Raw genomic sequence first — 27,983 nt, 5'->3', positions numbered from 1 at the left:
ATCCTGAGTTTCTTTGGAAGAGTTCAAAGAATTTATATATGAGTATAGGAGATTGAAGTAGGTGCATGTTGGTAAATGTTTAACAACTGGATCCCTACCAAAATGTAATCATGACCCATTTTTAAGTTTAGTTTTCATGAATATTTTAAAAAACGTTTTTATGTGTAGGCAATAAAATAGTAACTCAAACTTTGATTAGTAGCATGTGCCTATTTCTGAGATATAAATGATTACAATGAAATTTTAATCAGCTCTCAAAGAACTATATCAAGCTATCTTTGGCATATGCCAGGAAAGAAAAAATAAAGTAATAGATCATTTAAGGCAAATATTTGTTCAAGATTACAGGCAAAAGCAGAGCTGATGCTATATAGGGCTTAACTGCTAATTAAAGAATTAAAAAATTTTATCACAAAAAATATTTCAAAATTTTTTTGGTTATGAAAAAACAAACTTTTTTCCTGATATTTTCTTTAATTATGGTGTGCAAAGACTCCATTTAAATGTTGATTTAATTTTAAACACTTAATTGTAAATTATAAGATTCTGGGACAATACTGTATTTTTAATTTTAACTATTTTAACTCACATAAAATAGCTCTAATCTTTCTAGTCTTGAGACTGGAGTCTAGTGAGTCTACTGAAATGTTAGATTCTAACTGCACCTCTATTGTCTTTAGTATTAATATATAATTAAGAGATTTGGTATATGTATATGTGGGGGGAATCTCCAGACATTTGATGAACTGTTATCTTAGGAACATTTGTTGTTCAGTTCTGTCTGACTCTTTGTGGATCGTAGCATGCCAATACTGCCCATGGCAGTATTTTCCCGATAAAGATACTAGAGTGGTTTATTATTTCCTTCTTCAGTGGATTAAGGCAAATAGAAGTTAAGTGACTTGCCCAGGAACATATAACAACTGGCTGAGATCACATTTGAACTCAGATCTTCCTGATTCAAGGCCTAGCACTCTATCTACTGAACCACCTACCTTTACGTAGGTAACATAAAGAATTTATAATTCTATCTCATTTTTTTGAAAATTCTATATATAAACATTTTAGAAAAAAGTATATAGTCAAAATAGTCTACTTACAAAATTTGCCTTGAAAAGAAAAAAAAAACTTGTAATGAATTTAAACTTTAAGACTTCAATAAACATGTGATTTTTTGAGTAGTTATTCTTTCTAATAGTATAGATAATATTTATGTCCTTTTCATGTTATCCTATAAATCCTTTCCATTAAGAATCTCTACTCAGTGCTTTAGAGACATTTTTTTAATTCTCATAACACTACAACAATTACAATGTATAATATTTAAATGTGAAAATAGAGATTAAATTATTAAAATGTTAAAAAATTTAGACATAGAAGATTTGATCCATGACTCTTGTAACAAAAATAGGAATAATTTAGGATGTGAATTTCGCTTGTAATTTTTTATATTTGAATTTAGTGTAAAAATCTTGCATATCATGCCAAGATAATTATGCTCTATATAATCTGACAATGTTGTAGTAGTCATTTCAGTTAGCCTGATTGATAGCACCTGTTCATTGTATTAAACACCCAACAGCCTTTGGGATTTTCGGGTTTTATTAACCTCATCCTAATTGTAAATGGATTAGGTGTGGGGAAAAGATTGAAATTTTAAACTCAAGTATGCTAACTTCCTTGCTTCATACAGGAGGATAAAGTGAGTTATTTTGGGGCAGAGAGGAGACAAGTATATGTTTGACTAGTTTAACTAGATTATCTAATGTCTCTCTTGAAGATTTGAAATGTGTTTTTTTTCTTCCAGAACTTAAAAGAAATGATGCTTGCTGTCATAAAACTTCTGCTATCTCATCAAAATTGTACCTACTTATCTGTTTCTTGTGTGTATCAAAGTTTAAACAAATCCAGTGTTGTTATTTATTTTCCTCAAAGGATTCTCAAAATCACTTTGTAGAGGTATAGGTATTTTTCAGCCCAGTGTTGATTGACAGAGTAAGCTAGGTTAACCCTTTAAGGAGTTTAAATATCAGTTGTTTTTTTTTTTTTAAACCATAAAACTTAGACCAGAGTTATGTGGTAAGTAGATATTGATGGTATGTTCAACCCTTGCTACTCTAATTTCTTATTGTCCTTTTCAGTGATTTGAAGAAATTTTTAGATCTCCCTTCTTAAAAATGAAAGATGAAATTGCCACAACAATTTTCTTCATCACAAGATTGGTGAAAAAATCTGACAAATTGAGTAAACAACAAATAGAAGAATTCGCAGCTAAGCTGATGGCAATATTATTTGAGACATACAGGACACACTGGTACCCAGATATTCCTTCTAAAGGACAAGCTTTCAGGTAAGGCCTATTATGCTGTATGGCAGAGGAAAATGACAAATAGCTATGCTAGGAAAGTACTCAGATTGAAGACTGAATTTTTCCTCATCTTACCTTTCCTAATTTTTTTTAATTGTTATTCACATATAATGGGGTCAAATATTTGATTATTGGGGCAAGGGAGGAATATACAAGTTTAACAGTTAATTCTTATTAGCCAATCTGAGCTGGCTTCAGCATATCCCTGTACTCAAAAGAAAACAAACTGGAAGGAAAACTTGTCAGAGAGGGATCTTTACTGTGTACTTAGAACAAAATATATAGAATTTGTCTCTAAATAAAAAAGTTTTAAAATAAAGGAGACTCTTCATCTTTGTGTCAGCTATAAAAAAGAAAAATAGTTCTCTAATAGAACCTTCCCTTTCACAAGTTGTTCCTTTCCCTAGCTATAAAAAAGAAAGAAAATGTAATATGCTTATGATCTAGATATCTTTGCAAAAAAGATAATTGTGCCCTTATTTTTGCCTCTTTTCAACTTTAGGTGTATCAGGATAAATAAACAACAAAAAAAAGATCCCCTTCTGGAGAGGGCATGTGCTGAAAGTAATGTGAATTTTTTTCATCTGGGACTTCCAAAGGAGATGACCATATGGGTAGATCCCTTTGAAGTATGCTGTAGGTGAGTGCTATATGCAGAAATTAGCGCTGTATATCTTTGTAACTTCTAGTTACCTTTAGAGATAGGCTTCATGGAAATTAGTGCCAGGAAGATCAAGACTCTTTCTTCCCCTAATCAATATCATTCAGGTATCATAACCATCAAGATATCAAAACCATTATGCCTTTTCCAGATGTTTCAGTAGGCTTCTATTATATTCTGAATGCTAGTGTTTTTTTTTAACAGAAAAGTTATTTTGATTATTTTCCTTTAGTATGGTTTTAAAATTAAAAAGGAAATAGGGTAGGACATTTTGGTTGAATTATCCCACTCTGAAATTTGAGATTAAACCCTTATGAGTCAGTGTCATTAATTTTAATAGGTTTCCACTGGTTTGAAAGAGGAACCAAAGTTATCATTAAACTTAGCATTTGATTATGATATTTTTCTTCAGGTTATGACCTTTGGGTAAATACTGAAGGTATTATTACAATGCATTCTATGCTAAAGCTCCAACTTGGTCTACTAGCTGAACCAACAAAAAATGTACTTTCTTTTCTTTACCACAAATTAAAAGCTGGGGGTGAGGGGAAAGATTAATTTCACTTAAAATCTCCTATTATTATTTGTAATATTGCAGTAGGCTTAGTCAGAGAGTACCCCAATAACAGCTCTTTGCTTGTTGCTTCCATTCTTGTGACTGTCCTTTGAATCAAACTCTCTTTAAGTGATGAAGTAGACTCCCTTTCACTCTGCCCCTCAGAAAATGCTTAAATTTGCTTAGAAAGATAGAGAAAGAAGTGAGGGGCTCATAATTGTAGTTTTTAGAAATAAACAGAAACTTAATTTAACTTCTTTTCTCAAAGCTTTATTTCCATTTTCTATTTAGGTACGGTGAGAAAAACCGTCCATTTATAGTTGCTTGTTTTAAAGGCAGACAGGAAGAATGGGAAATATCTCAACAGATCAGTCATGCTGTCAGCAAAGTCACATCTGACTACTATTCTGGCACCTCCTCTGATGAGGATACATGTGGCAGAGAGCCTCAAGTAATTCCTAAAGTCAGAAATCCAAAAAGCATTTATCAGGTAAGATACAACTAAACTGCTGTGGAGGGGAGGGATATTTTGCTTGTCTTCATGTCTCAGTTAATGAGTTTGTGCTTAGTTCCAAGACCCACTTGGTCTGTTTCTAGAATGCTGAGTCTTTGCATTCTTTCTCAGGTTGAGTATTTCAAGCAGCCCCTCCAAACTTGGTTCCAAAATTCCCGTAAAAAGAATATGACTGATGGGCGCCCCAACCTCCCAGGAAGTACCTTTTATGTCCCATACAAGATCCACAAGTGCTACAGGCCTGCTGCTGTGTTTCCAGGACCCCGGGTGGATAGATACCACTGGGTCAACACACATCGACAAAGTAGCTAAAGTATACAATTCAACTGATTTCGATAGTTCACAAGAGCAGCTTTTTTATTTCCTAACTTAAAATGAGTCTGACGTTGAGAGGCACCTGAAATAGAAAAAAAAAAAAAAAGAACCTCACTTGGGGCCAAGGTACTTAATGGTGATTCTTCTCACCTGTATTATGACTCTATTCTTAGCTAGAATTATAATGTTTCACTTTTAAATGAAGTTTTATGTGTAATGGATGTACTCAAAAAGGTTATATAATGAAGTTACTGATTTATAAGATTCTACTGATTATAAAAAGTAACAAATAAACTTCACTATGTTTTTAACACCAGTGTCTGCTTTACTTTGATTCTTCCTCATCCTGACATAGTCCATAGTTCCCATCTGGTTTTACTTGTCAGATTCCATGAGGTCAGCCCTTTCAACAATTTGTTCTCACCAGCACCTTAGAAGTATTAGACTTTTGATGTTTATGCTTTGCAAATCTAAAATGAATAGTCATAGTTCCATTCTTCTGTACTATAACATTCTACTAACTTTACCTACTTCCTTTTGTTAGGAAGAAGCATTTTCTCTGTTACTAAATTCCTTACTTAAATTGCTTCCTCTGAGGTCTTAATCTGAAAATGTGAGAGGAAAAGATGCAGGACACTCTTCTGCCTATAAATATGCTTCCCTAAACCCTAATATCCTTTTCAAATGATCATTTTCTCTTTTTCTTCCTCTCATCTTTAGACTTCTAGAAGACTCTCTGGTTCTCTTCTTTTTTTTGGAGGATGAGCATAATCTGGACCAATAATTTTATTGATATAGGAGAGTCTGTCTGCTAAAGCAGACTTGTTCTGCAAATTATAACTTAAGAGGTGTTTGAGGCATTGAGAATTTACCTAGATTACATAGCCAACATTGTCAAAAATCAGACTTAATTTGGCTTCTAGTCTTATCACTATTATAACTGATCTTTTGATGATTACTAATGACATCCTAATCTTTAATTGGCTTTTAAAAAAAGATACATCTTGATTTCTCTGAAATATTTGACATTGATCACTTAACTATTCTATGCCTCAGTTTCTTTTTCTATAAAATGAAAGGATTGGACTTGATGGTTTCTAATAGGATATGATCCAACGCAATTCTTTTCCCTATAACTTTTGGAACACTATAATCCTAGATCTTTTTCACTTTTGATTATTTCCTTCTGTTTTTATTTTCTCTTTCTACTCCTGAGATAGAATATTTACCAAAATTCTATATATGATTTTCTCTTTTCTGTAAACAATTTTCATGATTAATTCTTTGCCAATTGTCATCTTTTTAAAAATAATTTTCTGAGATCGTCTAAGCTCTAGAACTACATTCCCTACAGCCTAGTATACTAACATTCAAAATTGAGCTAATTTTCTACCAAAAACTAATTCTTACTTCTGACTTCCCAGTTTCTATTGGCTGGTCAATGTCACTTAGGAACAATCAATAACTTAGTCACTTTTTGAATCAGCATTACATAAGCTTGTCACAAAGACATTCTTCCAGTCTCCCCCTACCCCAATCTCTTTGAAATTTCTTTCCTTTTTTCCATTTCTAAAATTGGTTCAGGTTCTTGCTGATTTTTTTTTTTTTTTTTGCCTAGAACTTTGAATACTAGGTTAAGGATTTTTTATTTTATTCTGAAACTGAGGTTTGGTGGAGGCAGGAAGATTGGGTCTGGGAACACCTCTGAGGATGACTGAGCATGAAGTGGTTGGTTGGTTAGTGTCCTTCATTCTTGAAGAGGACCAAAATTACATCCCTATGTTAGAGTTGAGTTACAGTGTATATAACTGTGGCTGATTAGACCAATATGAGCTTGGAGTGCTAGGCCACAGGTAGAGCACACATAGTCTATGTGAACATTTGGGATAGTTTCTCTAATTTTGTGCATCTTGCATTTCTTTGGGGCCAATTCAATTCTGTTTTGCTCATAGAGCACAGTACTTTTTTCTGATGAGGTTATATTGGACAGTCTTGTGCCAGTGTCTTCCATGTTGTACAATCAGTTCTAAAGTTCTAGAGAAACCTTAAGAGTGTCCTTGTATTGCCTTTTTCTGACTGTCTTGAACTGGACTGAACAGAGCAAAGAATGGTTTTTAGGGGGTGGAGGTATCAGATGGATTAGTTAGCCTTTTTTGAGGCTAATCTCTCTAGTCTTGTTATTCCTTTTAATGTAATATGGATGCTAAGACGTAGCTCTAATTAATTATATCTTTTTTTCCTAATCACTCTTTCTAACCTTGGAATTTCTCCTTACACCACTCCTCTCTATCACTTTGGAGATGTAGTCAAAATGGGTTACATATTTTTCTCTAAAAATTTCATGTTCTTTTTGGCCATGGTGCTTTTATTCACACTGTTTTTTATCCTTAATATTTGTAGTAATATTTTTTTTCTCATTGAGGAAAGAAAAGACTTGGCAATCTCATCCTTATTGCAAAGCAGCTTATTTAGCTTGATATAGATTATCTCTGCTGTTTAGGTTCACCACAAATTCTTATCATGTAAATCAGCAGACTGGCTAAAGATCTATTTCATCTTTAAACATTACATTGCTGAAAGCCCTACTACTTTTGATTTGTATCATCAAATATATATAGCTCCTTCCATATTGTAAAAGAATTTGTATCCTTATATATAACTGGTTATATGTGTAATGACATGAAAAGAGATACTTATTTCTTCCCATCTCTGACAGGGCAAGAATGTGTTTTAAATTCAGCTTTCTAGGTACTTTGAGACATCTCTGATTTCATCAATGTAGATTCTCCTGCTGCTAATATTAATCATAAATTTCTTTTATGTACTTTCATCCTGAATTATTTGTTCATGCCATTCTCATAAATTTATTATAGAATGTCTTTGATAAATAGTCAATGTCTTGAGGAATGCTTCTACTTTCTTCCTCTCCATTTTAAATTTTTTTGAAGTTTTTAATGATAATGTTCCCTATTGTTTTTGCTATTCTTACTAGACATCTAAACCAACTCCTTTTCTGGTCATACATTTTCTTGATAGTTACTTTTGATGTTAATTATCTACAAGTTTTTGGTAAATAAATATAGCTTGCTCGAAGCCACAATGCTGTTTTTACCATCTCTATGTTGACTATTGGATTATTTGTAATTTTAGAGTTTTTTGAGATCCTGCAATCATTCTAAAAACAATAGAATACTACATTAAGAGAATATTGATATTAAAGAGATTGGTTTTAAAGAAATTGATCATTTCACACTTTCACCATACTCCACATGCATGCATTAGATGCATTCCCTCCAACATATATCATTATATTTTCCTATCATCTTAGCCAATCTGATAGGTGAGAGTTGTTTTCATATGTATTTTTCTAATCAATAATGATTTAGAGCATCTTTAATATGACTATAAATGGTTTTAATTTCTTCATCTGAAAATTGTTCATATCCTTTGACCACTTGTCAACTGGGGAATGATTTATCTCTTAGAAATTTGGCTCAGTCCTTTACATATTTTAGAAATAAAACCTTTATCAGAAACACTAACTATAAAAATTGTTTTCTAGCTTATTGCTTCCCTTCTAATCTTGACTACCTTGGTTTTGTTTGTGTAAACAATTTTTAATTTAATATATTTTCGTTTGGTGATAAATTCTTCCCTTCTTCAAAGATCTGACAGGTAAAACATCCCTTGCTTTCCTAATTTGCTTATAGTATCATAAGATTTCCTTTAAAAGGGTCTAAAAGGCTGATGGATATCAGGTATTGGAGAGCTATTTATTTCCTATATTACAAAATAAATTCTTAAAGCATCAGACTTATAACCACACATTAGCAAATACTTTAAACATGAAACATTATGTAGCTTTATTTTCACTTCTGACCTGTGCTGCCTATCCAACTCACAAATCTGGATCTTCTGGCAAGCTAGACTTGTGCTCTATTTATCTATTTAGATTAAGAATCCTCTTGGTGGTTGTACTCTTTTCCTCTGAAAAGTGCTAAGGAATCACTTCCCTTTAGTAGCTAGTTGCTGATTCCAGAACGCTTGAATTTTCGATTCCATGAGGAAATTTCCAAAGCTTGAAACAGCCACATCAGAATTACTGTTTATTCATCTGCATTAAGAGAAAGGAATCCTCTGCACAGCAGAGGAAGTAGCTAAGGATTTGAGGACCAGATTCTTGTAAGCATATATTTAAGTTCCCATTTGTGTATAATCTCTATAACTTCTTTGGAAAGGTGAAGAAGAAAGGAAAGAAAAACAACTCAAACCTTTTTCCCTTTTCGGAAGCCAAGGGAGAGCTGGATCCTAAGCAATGTGTTGAAAAAAGAGGAAGAGAAGTTCTTCTTATAGTCTATCTTCCTGGCTCTGCTGCCAATCATCTTTGACACAGTCCCTTAGTCATAATGATAAGTATATAATTACTACATTATACAAACATAAGTCTTTGAGTTAGGGGTCAGAGAGCCAATGATCCAGGTATAATTCATCTTCATGCGCGTGCGTGTGTGTGTGTGTGTGTGTGTGTGTGTGTGTGTGTACTATATACAGATAAGAAAATGGCATCAAGAAAGGTTAAAAGATTTCCCCTAGCATCATATAATTAGTATCTGTCTGAGGCAATATTAAAATCTAGGTTTTACTATCTCAAGGTCCTGCACTCTCTGTTTTTCCATCTGACCTCTCTGTATGTCCTGGAACTGGATTGAAATCAGAAAGACCTGGATTCAAATTTTATCTCAGATATTTACTAACTATGTGACCTCAGTCAATACGCAACAGATTGTTTAACAAAAGTTATCCATTTAGTTGTATCTGTCATAGTATTGTATGATTTTGACGTTTATGTGGGAGATAACCTAATATGAGGAGAGCCTTCAAGATATTTTTTCTAGTAGTATATTAAAATACTGCTGTGCATATATATATTTTTAAATCTTCTCCAAGTCTCTTCCATTTGTGTGATCAGAAAGATTATCTGCAAAAGATTTCATTTTCTTCTTATGTTTTTGTTGAAATATCCTAACTGTATGCATAGATTCTTATAGATCTTATAGAAATGAGAGTAAATATATGAGTATGTAGTTGCTAGATTATTCTTATTTTTTTCTTTTGAGTAAAAACACAATCTGAGCTATTTTCCATTTAAAAAATTCTCTTTTCAAAATGTTAAGTATTAGTTTTTGAATGTATTCAAAGTCATTAACTCTGAGGCATTTCTTCTGTATATATTTAGTTAGGTTTTTTTCTTTTCTCTGACTTCATCTTTAAGTGTACTTATCAGTTCCTATGTTCATTACAAAAATATTAGAGTGTCAATATGGTCATTTTTCTATCTTATAAGAACAGATCACTGAAAAATGCTCAAAAATTGATTCATTTCTCATATGTTTATTTCCTTCCTTTTTTATCTGTAAATGCTCTTAGGAGAATCTGACTTGATTCAGCATAGTTAGATCTCAAACCAAGTTTTTCTCAAGTTTATTTTCTTTTCAACTGTTTTTGCCCGCTCTGTATTATGAAGTGATAATAGTCAACTAAGCAACAAGCACTTATTTATTTATTTTTTTATTAAAGCTTTTTATTTTCAAAACATATTCATACATTATTTTTCAACATTAATCTTTGCAAAACTTTGTGTTCCACTTTTCCTCCCTTACCCTCACCCCCTCCCCTAAATGGCAAATAATCCAATATATGTTAAACATGGTAAAAATATGTTAGATCTAATATATGCATATATATTTATACTATTATTTTGTTGCACAAGAAAAAAATGCAAGCAAACAACAACAAAAAAGAATGAAAATGCTATGTTGTGATCCACACTCAGTTTCCACAATCCTCTCCCTGGGTGTAGATGGCTTTCTTCATCATAAGATCTTTGGAACTGGCCTGAATCATTTCATTGTTGAAAAAAAGCCATGTCCATCAGAATTGATCATCGTATAATCTTGTTGTTGCCATGTATAATGATCTCCTGGTTCTGCTTATTTCACTTAGCATCAGTTCATGTAAGTTTCTACAGGCCTCTCTACAGTCATCTTGTTGGTTGTTTCTTACAGAAAAATAATATTTTTAACATTCATACACCATAACTTATTCAACCATTCTCCAATTGATGGGTAGCCATTCAGTTGCCTGTTTCTTGCTACTACAAAAAGGGCTGTCATAAACATTTTTGCACATGTGAGTCCCTTTCTCTCCTTTAAGATCTCTTTAGGGTATAAGCCCAGTAGAAAGCCTGCGGGATCAAAGGATATGCACATTTTGATAGTCCTTTGGGCATAGTTCCAAATTGCTCTACAGAATAGTTGGATTAGTTCACAAATCCACCAACAATGTATTAATGTCCTAATTTTCCCATATTGCCTCCAACATTTGTCATTATACTTTCCTGTCATCTTAGCCAATCTGAGAAGTGTGTAGTGGTATCTTAGAGTTTGCATTTCTCTGATCAATAATGGTTTGGAGCACCTTTTCATGTGATTAGAAATGGTTTCAATTGCTTCATCTGAAAATTGTCTGTTCATATCCTTTGGCCATTTATCAATTGGAGAATGGCTTGAATTCTTATAAATTTGAGTAAATTCTCTACATACTTTAGAAATGAAGCCCTTCAATGAGAAGATACAATTCAGTTCCAATGGATAAGTGATGAATAGAACCAGCTACACCCAGAGAAAGAACACTAGGAAATGAATGTGGACTGCTTGCATTTTTGTTTTTCTTTCCAGTTTATTTTTACCTTTCTAAATATGATTTTTCTTGTGCAACAAAAGAACTGTATAAATATGTACACATATATTGTATTTAAGATATACTTTAACATGTTTAACATGTATGACACTGCCTGCCATCTAGGGGAGATGGTGGAGGTAAGGAAGGGAAAAGTTGGAACAGAAGTGATTGCAAGGAACAATGCTGAAAAATTACCCATGTATATGTTCTGTCAATAAAAAGCTATTAAAAAAAAACACTCTGGATCAAATGTCAAACTATAAGACAATAAACATCAAAACTATTTGTTATTAGTAAAAAAAAAATAGAGAAAAATAAATCAAGATCTAGAATTAAAAAAAAAAAGAAATGAAACTGTTATCAGAACTTTTGAATGTAAAACTGTTTTCCTAGTTTACTGCTTCTCTTCTAATCTAAATCTAATCTAATCTAAAATCAGTTTTGTTTGTACAAAAACTTTTTAACTTAATATAACCAAAATTATCTATTTTGTGTTCAGTAATGAACTACAATTCTTCTTTGGCCACAAATTCCTTCCTTCTCCACAGATCTGAGAGATAAACTATCCATTGTTCTTCTAATTTATTTATAATATCACTCTTTATGAGTAAATCAAGAACCCGTTTTGACCTTATTTTGGTATAGGGTGTTAGGTGTGGGTCAATGCCTAGTTTCTACCATACTGGTTTCCAATTTTCCCAGCAGTTTTTGTCAGATAGTGAGTTTTTATTCTAAAAGCTGGGGTCTTTGTGTTTGTCAAACACTAGATTACTATAGTCATTGACTATTTTATTCTGTGAACCTAACCTCTTCCACCGATTAACTACTATTTCTTAGCCAGTGGTTTTGATGACCACTGCTTTGTAATATAGTTTTAGGTCTAGCACAGCTAGGCCACTTTAATTTGCATTTTTTCCCCTTAATTCCCTTGAAGTTCTTGATTTTTTGTTCTTCCAGATGAACTTTGTTATTATTTTTTTCTGGATCTGTAAAATAATTTCTTGGGAGTTTGATTGTATGGCACTAAATAAGGAGATTAATTTAGGTAGAATTGTCATTTTTATTATATTCCCTCGGTCTACCCATTAGCACTTGATATTTTTCCAATTGATTAGATCTGACTTTATTTGTGTGGAAAATGTTTTGTAGTTGTGTTCATATAGTTCTTGACTTTGCCTTGACAGGTAGACTCCCAAATATTTTATATTACCAATAGTTATTTTAAATGGAATTTCTCTTTATATCTCTTGTTGTTGGACTTTGTTGGTAATCTAAAAAAATGCTGATGATTTATATTGATTTATTTTGTATCCCACAACTTTGCTAAAGTTGTGAATTATTTCTAGTAGTTTTTTTAGTTGATTCTCTAAGTACCATCATATCATCTGTGAGGGTTAATTTGATTTCCTCATTACCTATTCTAATTTCTTTAATCTCTTTTTCTTCCTTTATTGCCAAAGCAAACATTTCTAATACAGTATTGAATAGTAATGGTAATAGTGGGCAACCTGCAAAAAAGCATTTATTAAACTTTTTGTGCCAATCACTGTGATAAACATTAGGGAGAAAAAAGGGAAAAAAAGTTCCTGTCCTGGAGAAACTCACATTCTAATAGGGAAGGCAAACAAGAAAATGGGTAAATACAACATGAATGTGTGTCACACACATATATGTATATATATGTATATATGTATGCATATATGTGCATATATGCACGTACACACACACACACACACACACACACATATATATAACAGATAATCAGATAGAAGGTAATCTCAGAAGGTATGGCACTAGTATTAGGATAGGGATGATGTTTGGAAAAGGACTCCTGCAAGTTAATGTTTCCACTGAATTTTGAAGGAAGCTAGGGAAATTATAAAGTAAAAGAAAGGAGGAAAAACATTCCATTAGAGGAAGACAGTGCAAAGACACAAATATAGGAAATGAAGTGTTATCTGCAGGAAGCAGTAATTAAGAAGATCATATGGCAGGATCATAAGGTGTGTGGTGAGGAAAGTAAAGTATAAAAAGACTAAAAAAGTAGGAAGGAAATAGATTAAGAGCTTTAAATGCCAAAGATTTATATTTGATCCTGAACATGCTCAAACTCATACATTAGGAAAATCACTTTGGCAACTGAATGGAAGATGGATTGCAGTGAAGAGACACTTGAGGCAGTGGGAATAGTTAGAAGGCTATTGAAATAGTCAAGGTAAGAGGTGATGAAGGTGGCTAAGTGGAAAGAAAGGGCTATATATGAGGGATGTTGAAAATGTAGAAATAATGCTTTGCTATTAACACTGTAGTCATGAAAACCTAGATAGGAAAAAAAAATCTAAGAGGAAGGGTTCTTTATGATGCCAAATGTTACAAAAAAGTTAAGAGATGAGTCTTCATACTGATAAATATCCTTACATTTGACAATTAAGAGATCATTGGTAATATTGAAGAAGATAGTTTCTGTTGAATAAATTAGTGTTAAGAAAGTGAGAGAAAAGATAATGGAAGCCTCTAGTGCTGTGGAAAGCTTTGGCTAAGAAGGGGAAAGGGGAAAGAGAGAAATAGGATAACTAGCAGGGATAATTGGATCAAGGAAGTGATTTTTTGTTGTTTTTTGTTTTAAGGACAGATGGATATGGAAGAGTTTGTAGGAAATGGGGAAGCGACCAGTAGATAAAGGAAAACTGAGGATCTGAGAGAATGGGGATAATAGCTGAAGAAGGGAGAGGATGGTATCAAGAGTAGATTGAGAAGTATTTGCCTTGCAAAAAGAAGAGTCACATTTTATCTGAAATAGGAACAAAGAGCCATGTGGGGAAAGATATCTTAATTATATGAGTTAGGAGGGAAGAAGAGTAGGCATTTGGTGAATGGCTTCAATTTTTTCAGTGATATATGAGGTAAGAACCTCAGGAGAGATGATGTGTGGATGGGTGGGGTGGGGGAATGCCATGGAAGGCTTGAGGAGAGATAAGAAACTTTGGAAAAGCTGCTTTTGTAGTGAATTAATTAGGGAGGAATAGGATAATTTCCCAGTTGGGATTATGTAACATAAATTTGTAGTAGATTTTCTTATTCAGCATCAAGTAAATAGAAAAGGCAAATGGTGGTAGTAATCCAAGATTGGGGTTTAGCAAGGTATGATTGACAATAAGACAAGGGTGAAAGGAATTTGAATAGAGTATAGAATAGAGTTGAGGTGTTTTATAAATTGTCAAGAAAGGGAAGAGGGGAGAGGAGTGAAGGCCTGGGACAGAAATAGAGGATGATGGGGATTAGGAAAAGAGGAAAGAACAGAGATCATAAGGCATGGAGAAAGATGGAATGATAAAATGTGATCATTTAACTGTATTTTGAATTTAAGAATGAAAGAAAGTTTAAAAATACTGGAAAGAGTGGTGAGGGAGGAAGTCTTGAGGTAGCTAGGTATCAGTCAGTGTCAGAAGATAGGAGTAAAAAAGAAAGAAGTTCAAGATGAAAGCATATTTGTTAATTATGGTACAGATATTCAATAGATCACAGTGAAAAGGGAAGGAAAATATGGAGTAGGACATTGTGTGTGGGAGTAGGATTGAAAGGGGAATAGGAGTAAGGGGGTTGGAGATGGGGTTTGGATTTGTAGCCCAGAGTTCATAATCTCTAGCATAGGGAGAGTATGAGAAGTTGAACATATGTTAAGCAAAAGAAAGTGAGTTCCCTCTCTCCATCCCTTACCAGTTTGTTAATAAACATTTATTAAGCATCTATTATGTGTCAGGTACTGTGCTAAATGCTCAGGAGACATTAAAAGGCAAAAGATAATTTCTCCTTTCAAGGAGTTAATCTCCTAATGAGGGGACAACAAAGAAATATACACATATATGAGCTATATATGAGCTAAATAAGAAATAATTAACAGAGAGAAGGCATTAGAATTAAGAGAGTTTGGGAAAGGTTTCCTTTAGAAGATGGTGTTTTAGTTGAGATTTAAAAGAAGCTGGCAGGTGGGGATAAGTAAGGAGACTATTCCAGGCACTGGGGACAGCCAGAGAAAATGTCTCGAGCAAAAAGATAAGAGTTTCTTGTTTGAGGGACCACAAGGAAGCCAGTGTCACTAGATTGAAGAGTATGTGTTGGGAGAGTAAGGTGTTAAAAAGACTGGAAAGATAGGAGAGGTTAAGTTATGAAGGACTTTGAATGTCAAATAGAATATTTTGTATTTGATCCTGGAGGTGCTAGGAACCACTGGAGTTTATTGAGTAGAAGGATGACATGGTTGGCCTTATACTTTAGAAAAATCACTTTGGTGGTTAAAGGGAGGGTGGAATGGAGTGGGGAGAGACTTGAGGCAGGCAGACTCACTAGTAGACTATTGTAAAAGTCTAGGCAAAGGATGATGAGGGCCTGGACTAGAATGATGGCAAAGTCAGAGGAGAGAAGGGATATTGCTATTGCAAGAGTATTGGTATTGATGTCTCTTGCAGTAACATCTCTTGCCGAAGTGAAATCAACAGACCTTCATAACAGTTTGGATGGGGGTGGTGGTGGTGGATAAAAGTAAGGAATTAAGAATGACATCTTTCCATCCTGGGGGATGAAGAGAATGGTGTTGCCTTGTATAGTAACAGGGAAAATAAGAGGGGGTGAGGGTTTATGAGGAAAGATAATGAATGCCCTTTTGGACATGTGGAATTTAAAATGTCTACTGGACATCCAGTTTGAGATATCTGAAAGGCAGTTGGAGATGCAAGCCTGGAGATCAGCAGAGAGGTTGGGTCAGGATAGGTAAATTTGAGAATGTTCAGCATAGAAATGGTAATTAAATCCATGAAATTACCAAATGAAGCAATATAGAGGGTGAAGAAATGATGACCCATGATGTAATCTTTTGGGGCACCTATGGTTAGGGTATGATCTGGATGAGATTCATTAAAAGATATTGATATTGAACAGTCAGATAGGAAGAGGACTAGGAGAGAATGTTGCCCAAAAACCTAAGGAGAACAGAGTATCAAACAGTGATCAACAGTATTAAAGACTTCAGAGAGGTCAAGAGGGGTGAGAATTGAGAAAAGATCATTGAACACCATTGAATTCTCCCTTGGAACATAAAGAATTAAATAAAAACAAAACAACCAACATGGAGAGCACATCTAAAAGAGTATGCAGCATCCTATACCTGTAGTCACCTTCCTTTCTTTCAAGAGTAAAAAGGTTTGTTTCATTTTTTTCTCCTAGAGATTGTTGAATAATATTTTTCAACATAATTTTTGAATTATTTTAGATGACCTTGTTAAGTTTTGGGGAACAACCCTATGGATCTGTGACCTAGCAACTGCTTCTTCAGGTTCCAAAGCTTTTGCTTTCTCAGAAACCATAATTGAAACCCAGAAAATTGGGTTTTTGACTTTAAAATTCTTGTGACTATCAAATAATTTAAAAAACCAGAAGTAGATCATGATTTGATCAGTGGAAACTACATTAAAGAAAATACACTTTCATTTGCTTTGTTACTGTACTCTAATAATCATGGGACCTTTACTCTGATTTGCAACTGAAATCTCATTTTTGGGGTGTCTTTCCCCTTTAGAGTGAGCTCTTAGAACTAGGGGCTATCTCTGTTTTTCTGTTTTTATCCCCAATACTCAATACAGTACTTTGCACATATCTCGGACTTAAATGCTTTTTCATCCATTCATCTAGTCTAATCTAACCCACACATGAAAGGAAAATCTACTATAACATTTCCATGAAGGGATTGTCCAATGTCTATTTGAAGACCTTCAAAGAGAGTGAACTTACTACCTCTTTGGACACTTTTGAATAGTATTGATTGTTAAGAAATTTTCCTGATGTAAGCGTAATTTTTCTTCTTTTTAACTTTCATGATGTTTGGCCCTCTGATCAAACATTAGTTATATGGGTAATCGTTTCATCAGTTTCACCTGATATTTTGAGTTAGTATGGTCTCTGATAGTCTTTACCCTTCTGTGATCTGTTGACCTAATCCCTTATATCAAATATGCCAATTGATGTTATGGAGTGACCATACGTGAAACTATTATTCTGCTATTATAAACCTGAACTTGTAGAGTATAGGCTGGTTAGTATTTGTTATTATATTTTTGGGGGGTTTAATCTGTGTTCTAGCTGTCCCTTTGACTTAAGTATTTGTTAAAGAAGGTATGACCTTAGGTTTGATTCTCTCTTATAGTTTGAGCTAGTTTTGGGGGTATATTATGCAAATATCTCTTTCAATTGATTCTTTTTCTTACAGTCCAAAGAGATGAATAAACATTAGTTTCTACTTGTGTCTATATAGCAAGGAATCTAATTCATCTATCAGCAGTAAGTGATGATAATGAATTGTTTTTGTGGAACCCCTACTAGCCTATGGGAATGTTAATAATAAACCAGCAAGTTGCTCCATCCCTTCCACACAGAATAGGGTAGGATAGCTTTCTATTAGTTTGTTTATTTGTGTATTCCATGAATACCAAGATTTCACAGCAGAATTCTTACTTTGTCTTAACAATGGACTAGAGGATCACAGTTTTATTTATTTCAGCATTCTTCTAGGCTAACATTGTATCTAGTTTCTCTCTTTATCAAGGGATATACTGGTTGTGAGTTTTTGTAGTTTTCTTATCTTTTAGATAAAACCCCACAAATTAATAGATAGATGTGGTCTATCTCCAAATATCAGTACATAGGTACAAAACCAGTAGTTTTAGTCAGTCAATAAACATTTATTAAATGCCTACTGCTATGTTCCAGATGCTGTGCTATTGCTTGGGATGCAAAAAAAGGCAAAAGACACTCTCAAGGAGCTTACAATTTAATGGGGAAAAATGCCCAGCATCATTTCTGGTAGAGTTGTAGACATGTACTAGGAAAACCACATATTTAGATCCATAGATATTTTTATTTAGATATTATTATTCAGATATTATAACATGCTCATCAGTGTGTGGTTGAAATGATCAGGTTGTGGGTCCCTATTAGGATGGCAAAGCTAACATTTCCTTGAACATTTCAAAATCTCTGCCTAAATTGAAATGGATCATTGTAAGAAGTCCATGTTATTGAGAAATATCTAATTTTTCTTCTAACTGCCAATCCCTCAAATACTTGAAGACAACTATTCCATCTCCAGTGAATCTTCTTTTTTTCTAGATTAAATGTTGGAATACATGGGAGAGCTGCTGAAATACACAGGAGCCACCTAACAGGAGCCTAGTGGCTGCTTGGAGATCCAATCTAGAATGGATCTCCTCTTGTGAGAGGATGATACAAGGAGACTGAGAGGCAATTGCTGTTCTCTGACCTCTCTGACTGAGAGGCCGTTACATTGTCTGACCTCTCTCCTCTTCCCTCTGCTTCCAATTTATCTCGTTTCCAGTCCAGGACACCTGTGTCAGCAAAGGCTGCCCTGCAACCCCTTCCGATGTTATGATTCACAGCTGTGAGGCTCTCGGAGAATTGGTCTGTCCCTTAACAGTTAAATATATCTAATTCTTTCCAATAATTCCCATATGTCAAGGGACTTCAAGAATCTTTTACCTTTGTTGTCTTTGAGCTCTCTCCAGTTTATCAACAATGCTCTTCTTAATCCATGGTACTCAGAACTGAATAGAACGAAGCGATCTCTCTCTTAATATATGTGGTTCTTTTTTTTTTTTTTTGGTTGTTGTTTTATTTTATTTTATTTTATTTATATATATTTTTTGCTGAGGTAATTGGGGTTAAGTGACTTGCTACCTAGAGTCACACAGGTAGGAAGTATTAAATGTCTGAGGCCAGATTTGAATTTAGGTCCTCCTGACTTCAGGGCTGCTCTATTCATTGCACCAACTAACTGCTCCTTAATATATGTTTTTTTTTTAGCTGCTAAATCACATTGCTGTTTGCAGTTTACTAAAATCCCAAGATCATTTTCAGCACAATTTTTGAGTATCCATGCCTTCCAATATTTGTGAAGGTGATTTTTGCAACCAAATTCAAAACTTTAAATTTATTCCTATTGAATATTATATTAGAATTAATCCAGTACTCAAACCTGTCAAGATCCTTTTAGATCTTGTCATCCACTGTATTAGGTATCCTATCCACCTTTATGTTATTTGAAAATTTGATAAGCATACCATCTATACTTTTAACCAAATCGTTGATAAAAAATGTTAAACAACAAAGGTTCAAGTTCAGATACCTGGGGTACTCTCCACTGGAAGCCTCTTGCCTTGTTGACAGTGAACCATTAGTAACTATTCTTTAAGGCAGGCATACAACCAATTCTAAATTCACCTGATTATATTTTAATTTAATTCATATCTCTCTATCTTCTCCATGAAAATAAATAAGATATTTTATTGAGTGTTACTGAAATTAAGGTAATTTATAATCATGGCATTCTCTTCATCTACTACTTTAATAATTCTATCTGACCTTTTTGTAAATGTCTGCCAACCTTTTCTTTGATGATTTTAGGAATAGAAGTTAAGTTAACTGATTTATAGTTTAAAGAATCTCTCCTTTTCTCTTTTTTGAAAATTGGGAAAACATTTCCCCTTCTCCTTTTTATGGTACCCCAGGTTTCCCTGAGCTCTTACACATCACTGACAATGGCTCAGCCATCACATCTACTAGTTTTTTCTTGACTCAAGGATGTAGTTCATCTGGTTCACATTTCTTGAATTCATAAAGGATAACTGGATGCTGATTTATAATCTCCTTAATATCAAGTCCTTGTTAGTAAATTTTTGTCATTTTCATGGTAAAGATCATTTTCCTTTATAGAGAAAACATAAACAAAATAGTTAAACAATTCTGTCTTTGTTCTGTTACCATTTATATTATCCTACTTACCCAAATATAGATCCTTTTTGGATCTTTCTTTTTCATCCAATATAGCCAAAATTATAAAACTTCACCATTCCTTCCTCCCTCCCCTTAGCTTCCTTCACTAACTTTACCTCAGTTCTGAACTTTAGCATTCCTGATGCTTTTTTTTTTTCAGTACCATGCCATGCTCTTATATTCATCCTCTATTTCCTATTTCTATTTTCTGCACATTTCTTATATAAATCTAAGTTGGTTGATGAGCACCTTGTATATCCACACCAGTTTCATCAGATAAATCCCATTTTTCCTTCTCATTGGAATTGTTTTCCCTTTTCCTTAGCTTTGTTATCCTTGTGTCTTTGGAATTTTATTCTTGAATATCTCTCACTCCTTTTTGGCTGGCTTCAGTCTATGGGAATCCTACCTCTCTTTCCTCTTTAACTTTTGAAATAACCTTTCCCATAAACTAGAAATATATATCATATCATCCAAATTCACTATCCTTTTCTTTTATAAACTGTAGGAGGAAGTGGTCACTTTCCCTCAAGATTCTCATCACTTTCACTCCTCCAATTAGTTTCTCTTTATTAGTGAAAATCAGGTCTAGAACAGAGTGTCAATATGGGTATGCTTTAATTCCTCTACTAATATGCTTCCTCATTAGTGACTAGGAAAGTTTTTACACTGGATATCAGCAGTTAGATTTAATGGTTGTATCTGGGAACTCTTAATTCTTAGCTTTCTTGGTACTGTTTTCTCTCACTGCTATTGCAGAAACAGAGAGGCTACACAAGCCATCAAATTATTTTATGTTTTATCTTTCATACACCCCAAAACACGAACTCATTGTTGATTTAGTGAAGAGCTTCTATGTCCAAAGGTTGGCCTTTTCACAACAGACATTTACTTGTTCAATATCTTTGTTGTTCAAACAATTTGATAATTTGACATTCCCAATCTAATCAAGAGTGTATATTTTTAAAAAGTTGCTTGAAACTTAACACTTTTGGAAAACAATCCTGATAATGATTCAAGCAATAAATAGTCACACAACACCATGATTATTAAAAATGGTTCCCCAAGGAGTGAAACATATTGATGTCATTATGTGGTACAAGTTATTTTTAAAGGCTTATAATCTTGATTCTCTTACAGTTTTAATTTTATTTCAATTTTAACAATATGTGCTTAAATTGCCAAGTCTGGTTTAAGGATGGCTACATGTAGTTCATCAGAATTTTATATATGAAACTACAAAATTTCAAATTATATTAAAATATATAGAAAAATGTCATTATGATTAGTATTAATGTTTTGATTAAAATAATATCTTTTAAAATCAACACATAATTGTATGAACATTTGATAGTTTTATTCATCAGAATAAGTGGGTTTGTATCCATTTTCTGAACATAGTAGGTAAACATGGACTGAATTAGTTTTTATGTGGAGAACAATGGTGGATCTTGTTTATGAGAGTAAAATTTTGACTCCTTTCTATGAAGAGGTCAGCCCTGATCTAGTCATTAGTGTGTCTATCTATTAACAACTACTTGAAGTTCACTATTTTTGAAACAAGTTTGCTATTGATTTTAAATACACATAATTCAGCAGGAGGTAGACTTGATCCCTGCCTTATAATCTATGTGGCATTTCCATTAAGAAGAATGTGCTTGCTAAGAGACTGCAGCTGTTAGTGTATTAATGGAAATCTAATGGAGTGCCTAGGCAGGCAGCCAATAAATTAACAGAATTAGGTTCTAGGAGGTGTCTCACTCAGACACAAAAGTGGGAAGGGAAAGGAAAGATCTTTAATTTCTATGCTATACTATTTTTTTTCTTTTCCCAGAGGCCTTGAGCCCTTGGCAAGTCTGTGTTAAAAAGCCTTATGGAACCCTTAATGAACTTTTATTATATTGGTAGATATCTTTAAAATTTTTTGTAAAATAAAGTTCATAGTAATCTGTGCTGGATGTCTATAAAAATAGAATAGGATTTCCTCACCTTTCAGAATACTATTCATTGACAGACTTTTTAATTGAGCATAAGAGAAAAAGAAGCTTTGTTTAAGAAAACCTGATGCATGGAGTTCTGGAAAAGTCCACAGGACAATTACTAATTTATTAATGAATCTAAAATGAAGATAGCATAGGATTATTAAAATGGATAATTATTAACAGGATAATCTTCATAGGAAATCCTATGATTCCTGAGCCTGATTTAACTTTTTACTTTTAGAATTATGCTTTTTGGAGAGTCAGGTAAAAATATCCAACCAACTTCTAATTTTCTTTTGAAAAAAAAAACAACTTGAAATACTTAGTGGTTGGATGAAAAAATAAGGAGGAGTTAAAAGTCCAGAGTTATGAGGGGATTTTGAGGTTTTCATTTATGGTACAGGCTGAGGTTGGGTGTAGGCACCAAATGATGAAGTTTGGTCATGTGATGAATTCACAATGATTTCTTCTTTGCCAAACGGTACATTTATTTCTAAGAAGAGATTACAGTCAAAACGAAGAGGTAAAATAGGTACTAGAAGTGGTAAATATGAAATATATTTAGGAGAGCATATAGCAAGGAAATTAATTTTCACAACAATGGAAAAGACAAGTTGCTCAGTGAAACTCATAATTAATCAGAAAGGAAATACATCATGAAGTGGGAGTATATCATTAACTAGCAGGCTAAATCCATAGAGGAGTTTAGCACCTTAAAAAAGCTAGTTAACTGTATATTAAAAGATACCCCATAAGGCATAAGGAAGGAGGAAGGTAGAAGATACCACAAGACAGAACACCATGGTGGACAAACCCAAAAAAGACTTAGCAAAGATGGCACAGACCATGGACAGATTTATAGGGAAAATTTAACCTCAGAGTTTGACATCATAATTTGACTTTCTGATAGATACAGTAAAATGGGGTTTCCCAAGATCTCCACAGGAATTGGACTATAAGTCTGAGCTGATGAGTACCCTTTCCTGCTAGACTCAGGTAATGTTATAACTTTATCAGTACTTCAGGCTTTTTTTTTTTTTTTTTTTTTTTTTTTTTTTTTTTTTGCCAACCCCAACTAATTATTCAGGACTTCATCAGTATGACATCTTTTTTTTTTTTTTTAAGTTTTATTTAAATATCATTATTATTGTTGTTGTTGTTGTTGTTTTTGTTTTTTATTATAGCATGGGTAATTTTTCAGCACTGACTCTTGCAAAACCTTCTGATCCAAATTTTCCCCTCCTTCCCCCCCATCCCCTCCCCTAGACGGCAAGTAAACCAATACATGTTAAATATGTTAAAGTATATGTTAAACACAATATATGTATACATATCCATACAGTTATTTCACTGCACAAGAAAAATTGGACTTAGAAGTAAGGTAAAAATAACCTGTGAAAGAAATAAAAAAATGCAAGCAGACAAAAACAGAAAAAGTGGAAATGCTATGTTGTGGTTCACACTCATTTCCCATAGTTCTTTTGCTAGATGTAGCTGGTTCTCTTCATTATTGAACAAATAGAACTGATTTGATTTGGTTCATCTCATTATTGAAAAGAGTCATGCCCATCAGAATTGATCATCATATAGTATTGTTGTTGAAGTGTATAATGATCTCCTGGTCCTGATCATTTCACTCAGCATCAGTTCATGTAAGTCTCTCCAGGCCTTTTTGAAATCATCCTGCTGGTCATTTCTTACAGAACAATAATATTCCATAACATTCATATACCACAACTTATTCAGCCATTCTCCAAATGATGGGCATCCATTCAATTTCCAGTTATTAGCCACTAAGAAAGGGCTGTCACATTATTCTTGCTGTGTTTTCATTTAATCAGTTTTTCTTAAAATTTTTGAATCATGAAAACATCCCCATCAAGTGTTATATGAAAAACAGACCTACTCTAAAGTTTGTAAAATGCTTTTAATAGATTCTCATTTAAGCCTCATACTAACCCTGCGAGGTACTACAGATAGTATCCCTTTTTTACATAGGAGGAAACTGAGGCTACATGACATGTCCACAGTCAGACAAAATCAGAGGCTGGATTTGAATTCAGATTGTTGTTGTTTTGGTTGATGTTGTTTTAGTACTAAAGAGCTGTCTGGGAAAATTTTTTTTAAAGAAGAAAATATTGACATTCATTTTATATATATGTATACATAGGAAGACTTGAGTTCAAGTCTATACTCTCTTACATACTAATTACACTAATTATGTGTAAATCTTTTAACTTCTCAATGACCCAGACAGTTGATACAGATGAGCTGTTCAGAACAATGTAAACTGTAATCATTTGTTTGAATTAGTTTTGTTATTCTGCTAGTTTTCTGCATTGATAAATGATGTTTGAGAATTTTTTAATTCCAGAAGAAACCTTCATCAGTATTTTAATAAGACTGCAGTAATGAAGGAATGAGATCTTCTTTAGAGTAGAATAATAAATATTCTGTTCAATAGAAATGTAGATAAGAACTTAAGGTGCATGTTACTTTGTAGATAGGAACTTAAGGTGCTATGTTATTTTCCAATGCCAACTAATTTTTTTCTGTTTAGTCTTTAGTCATTAAACATACATATACATATATAAAGCTTTACATTGCACAAGCCATTTGCACATGTACTAATTCATCTTTAAAAATCACCTTTCTTTAAGAATTTTGTCAGTTGTTGCATTAATGAATCTAATTCCTTTTTGTCTTGTGGATTGAAGGGAGGCAGACTTTTAGTTTCAGAACTGAAAAACACAAAAGAGATATAGGGAAAAAAAGTATTAAATCATAGCTTCAGACACTGGTTGTAACTTTATGCTATATTATCAGATGATTGCCTGAGCTGGTGAAAGGTCCTTGATTATTTAGGCAGAGGCTCAATCTCCTAAATCAGAGGCTCTTACCTTTTCTTTCCTTTTCATGACTTACTCTTTGTTTTGCTTATTACTAAATCCTTTTATTCCTTACTTCTTTACTACTCCATGTTTTCTTATTGATTTGAATGTATTTTTAAACCAGAACTCTTGTGTGTGTGTGTGTGTGTGTGTGTGTGTGTGTGTGTGTGTGTTTTCTTTCTTTTGACTGTGATAGATGAAAGTGACCTACCCATGCTACTTCCTCCTTGATTTTAAATTCATCTACTTACATACCCTAATTATATGAAATAAGTTATCTTACTTTTATTCCCCTTTCATCTCTATTGTTGTTATTCAGCTGTGTTCACCTCTTCATGACTCCATTTTTTTGTGTTTTCTTGAAAAAGATACTACTGGAATGGTTTAATATTTCCTTCTCCAGTCATTTTACAGATGAGGAAATTGAGGCAATAGGGTTAAGTAATTTACCCAGAGTCACATAGCTTGTGAGTGTCTGAGGCCAGATTTGAACTGAGGAAGGCAAGTCTTTCTGACTCTGGGTTCAGAGTTCTATCCATTGTGCTACCTGAGTTTTATCTGCGGGAAATTTCTTTTTTCCTTTTCTTTCTTGTCTTGTAAGAAAATCAAAACATAATAACAAAAAATTCCAGGTGCCCTCTTTTATTTAACTTCCTCAATGATGCCATATCTCATTAGAGTTATGAGGGGTATTTGTATAGTCTTCTCCTATTAGAATGCAAACATTTTATCCTTTTATTATTCTCTCTGATTGCCCACCCTTTTTTAATGTCTCTCTTGAAGCCTGTGTTTGTATTTACAAGTTTTTTCTCAGGTTTTTTTCTTCAGGAATTGCTAGAAGTCCTCTATTTCATTAGAAATTATTTTCCTTCCACTGGGCTATACTTTTTTCTTAATTCAGTATTCTTGGTTGTAAGCCTATGATATGTGTATACACACAGACACACACACACATATACACATATGTATATTTATACCTATATTTGAATTTTTTTTCCTTTTGTGTAGAGGGCTGAAACTATTGAATTCAATGTACTGAGGTCAGGACTGCTGAGCGCTTGAGGCTAACTACTGATTGACAATACTCTAGGGCATATGCTTGGAAAATGGTCCTTTCCACTATACGTACTGGCTCAATGATTGGTGTAGAAAGGATTGTAGGAGGGACTAGGGGGTTAAGTAAAGCTAGCCAGGGTCACACACTCTTGGCAGTAGATGAGGGAGAAGGGGTCGTGGGGAATCTGCTTCCATCCTGTTCAATCCTGCCTCTGGGGACAGAGAATAAAGACTGAGGACTTTTGCTTATCCTGATTCCAGCTGATTCTGGGGTGTCCTGGGTGCTAGTGCAGTCGTTACACTTTTGGAATACTGTTTTCTAAGCTCCTTTATCTTAGTAGCTATTAAACCACGAGTAATCCTGAATGTAGTTTCTATGATTTAGGAGTACTGGATTTGGGCTATGATATTTATAACAGTTTTCATTCAAGAGTTTCTTTCAGAGGAAGTGATCATCAGATTCTATATTTACTTTGCCCTCTGGTTTTTAACAGATTTGGACTTTTTGTCATGATTTCTTGAAATATATATCCAGGGTTTTTTTTTGGTTGTGGCTTTTAGGTAGTTTGATGATTCTTAAATTCTTTCTCCTTGATCTATTTTCCAATTGTTGTTGTTGGGTTTTTTGAACTACCCTAGATTTTCCTTTTTTCCCTCTACTTCTTTGAATATTTCTATTGTCTCATGGAGTCATAATTCATGTTTGAGCTATTCTAAATTTTAAAGAGTCCATTACATGAGAAAATTCTTTCCAAGAATTTGATGCTGCCCTCCTAGTCTAAACTTTGTGAACTCCTAATGCCATTTTGGATCTAGACACAACAACGAAGGCTTGCTCTTGATTGTAGCCTAAATAAATAGTTGCTGGTCTCATCCCCTGTCATTTAGCTAAAAGGCTACATGGCTCAGAATAACAGCTGCTGGCTTTCCCTTCGGCCTTGGTTCATTGCCCTGGTCACTCAGTTGTGGGGTGAATTCAAGATCTTACTGCAGAGTCAGAGTTGCATAGCTTCTATTCACTTCTGTTCTAAGATGGATCTACAGTTCTTCTTTGCCCTGGAATATATCTTCAGGTCTTCTCCTTAGTTCATACTGGCTATATAACCCAGCTGATGTCTGTCTTATGTTCCCTGTTCTTTGAATTGGAAAGATACATTGCTATGTTTCTTATTATTATTTTCTATTAAATTTTCTAATCTGATGTTCTTCCTAGATTTTTGTAGAAGTTGGGGAGGAGAATTTGGTAATATTGCCCTTCCTACTCCCCATTTTGGCTACTATTCCAACCAGAAGCTTTGTTGATGACCTAAGATGTAATTCTTAGAATAAAGTTCTTACAGAGCTTTTATAATACTGATTTGATTAAATTCAATTCAGCAAGCATTTACTAAATACCTACTGTGTACTAGGCACTGTGCTAAGATTCTTGAGGATATGAAGCCTAAAAAGCTCTTGTTCTCTTACATTCTATAGGGATGTTATATATGTAACTGTAGTGGACAGTGAGTTATTCATATTACATTTGAAAAGGAAGCATTTAAATCGGAGATGACTTACACTAAAAAGATCAGCACTTCAGGTTTATAAGTTTCAGTATCTACCTATTCTGTAGGAAAGTACAATATTTATTACAGTAGATTTGAGGTCTCACCTCTTATTTTTCCCCATGATGCTATTCTCCTCAGTTAGGATTTGTTGTTCTAAAGAAAGCTTATTTTTCAGGAAATGTTCAAGATTGATGGAAAGTAGATGGTATTTGTTTTTCTTCATACACTGCATAGAAAAAAGTTAAGACAACCCCTCATTTCTCTTAAGTATACATAAATACATCGGAACACCATTATTTCAGTAATGTATGAGATTGTATTTACTGACTTGTGGACTAATAGTGTTATTTTAAACTTTATTTTATTTTTATTTTTTAGCAGATAGCTGTTTTAAGTGTTGCATGATTATGATCACTCAAATTTTGGATAAAGCTCCTTGCTAATAATATAATAGCTAATATTTACATAGTGCTTTATAACCATATTACCTCATTTGATCACATAATTCAATATG

The 27,983-nt window shown here is 33.6% G+C and overlaps 1 protein-coding gene across 3 annotated transcripts in view; it reads left to right on the top strand.

Moving 5' to 3' along the window:
* The first annotated feature begins 1,609 nt into the window (after positions 1-1,609).
* Positions 1,610-27,983, top strand: part of BTG4 (BTG anti-proliferation factor 4) — a 77,430-nt gene continuing 51,056 nt past the window's right edge. For 2 of the 3 annotated variants that reach the window (XM_051986953.1, XM_051986954.1), the window contains exons 1-4: positions 1,610-1,702; positions 2,142-2,350; positions 2,871-3,008; positions 3,877-4,075. In XM_051986953.1, the coding sequence (XP_051842913.1) occupies positions 2,178-2,350; positions 2,871-3,008; positions 3,877-4,075 (510 nt within the window). In that variant the 5' untranslated portion in view covers positions 1,610-1,702; positions 2,142-2,177. Of the gene's footprint in view, positions 1,703-2,141; positions 2,351-2,870; positions 3,009-3,876; positions 4,076-4,210; positions 4,726-27,983 lie in introns of those variants that run through there. The other variant, XM_051986955.1, reaches the window with a different exon arrangement.

Source organism: Antechinus flavipes, chromosome 3 (assembly GCF_016432865.1).
Source record: "Antechinus flavipes isolate AdamAnt ecotype Samford, QLD, Australia chromosome 3, AdamAnt_v2, whole genome shotgun sequence".
NCBI classification, from domain to species: domain Eukaryota; kingdom Metazoa; phylum Chordata; class Mammalia; order Dasyuromorphia; family Dasyuridae; genus Antechinus; species Antechinus flavipes.
This window is presented reverse-complemented; position numbering and strand designations above follow the sequence as displayed.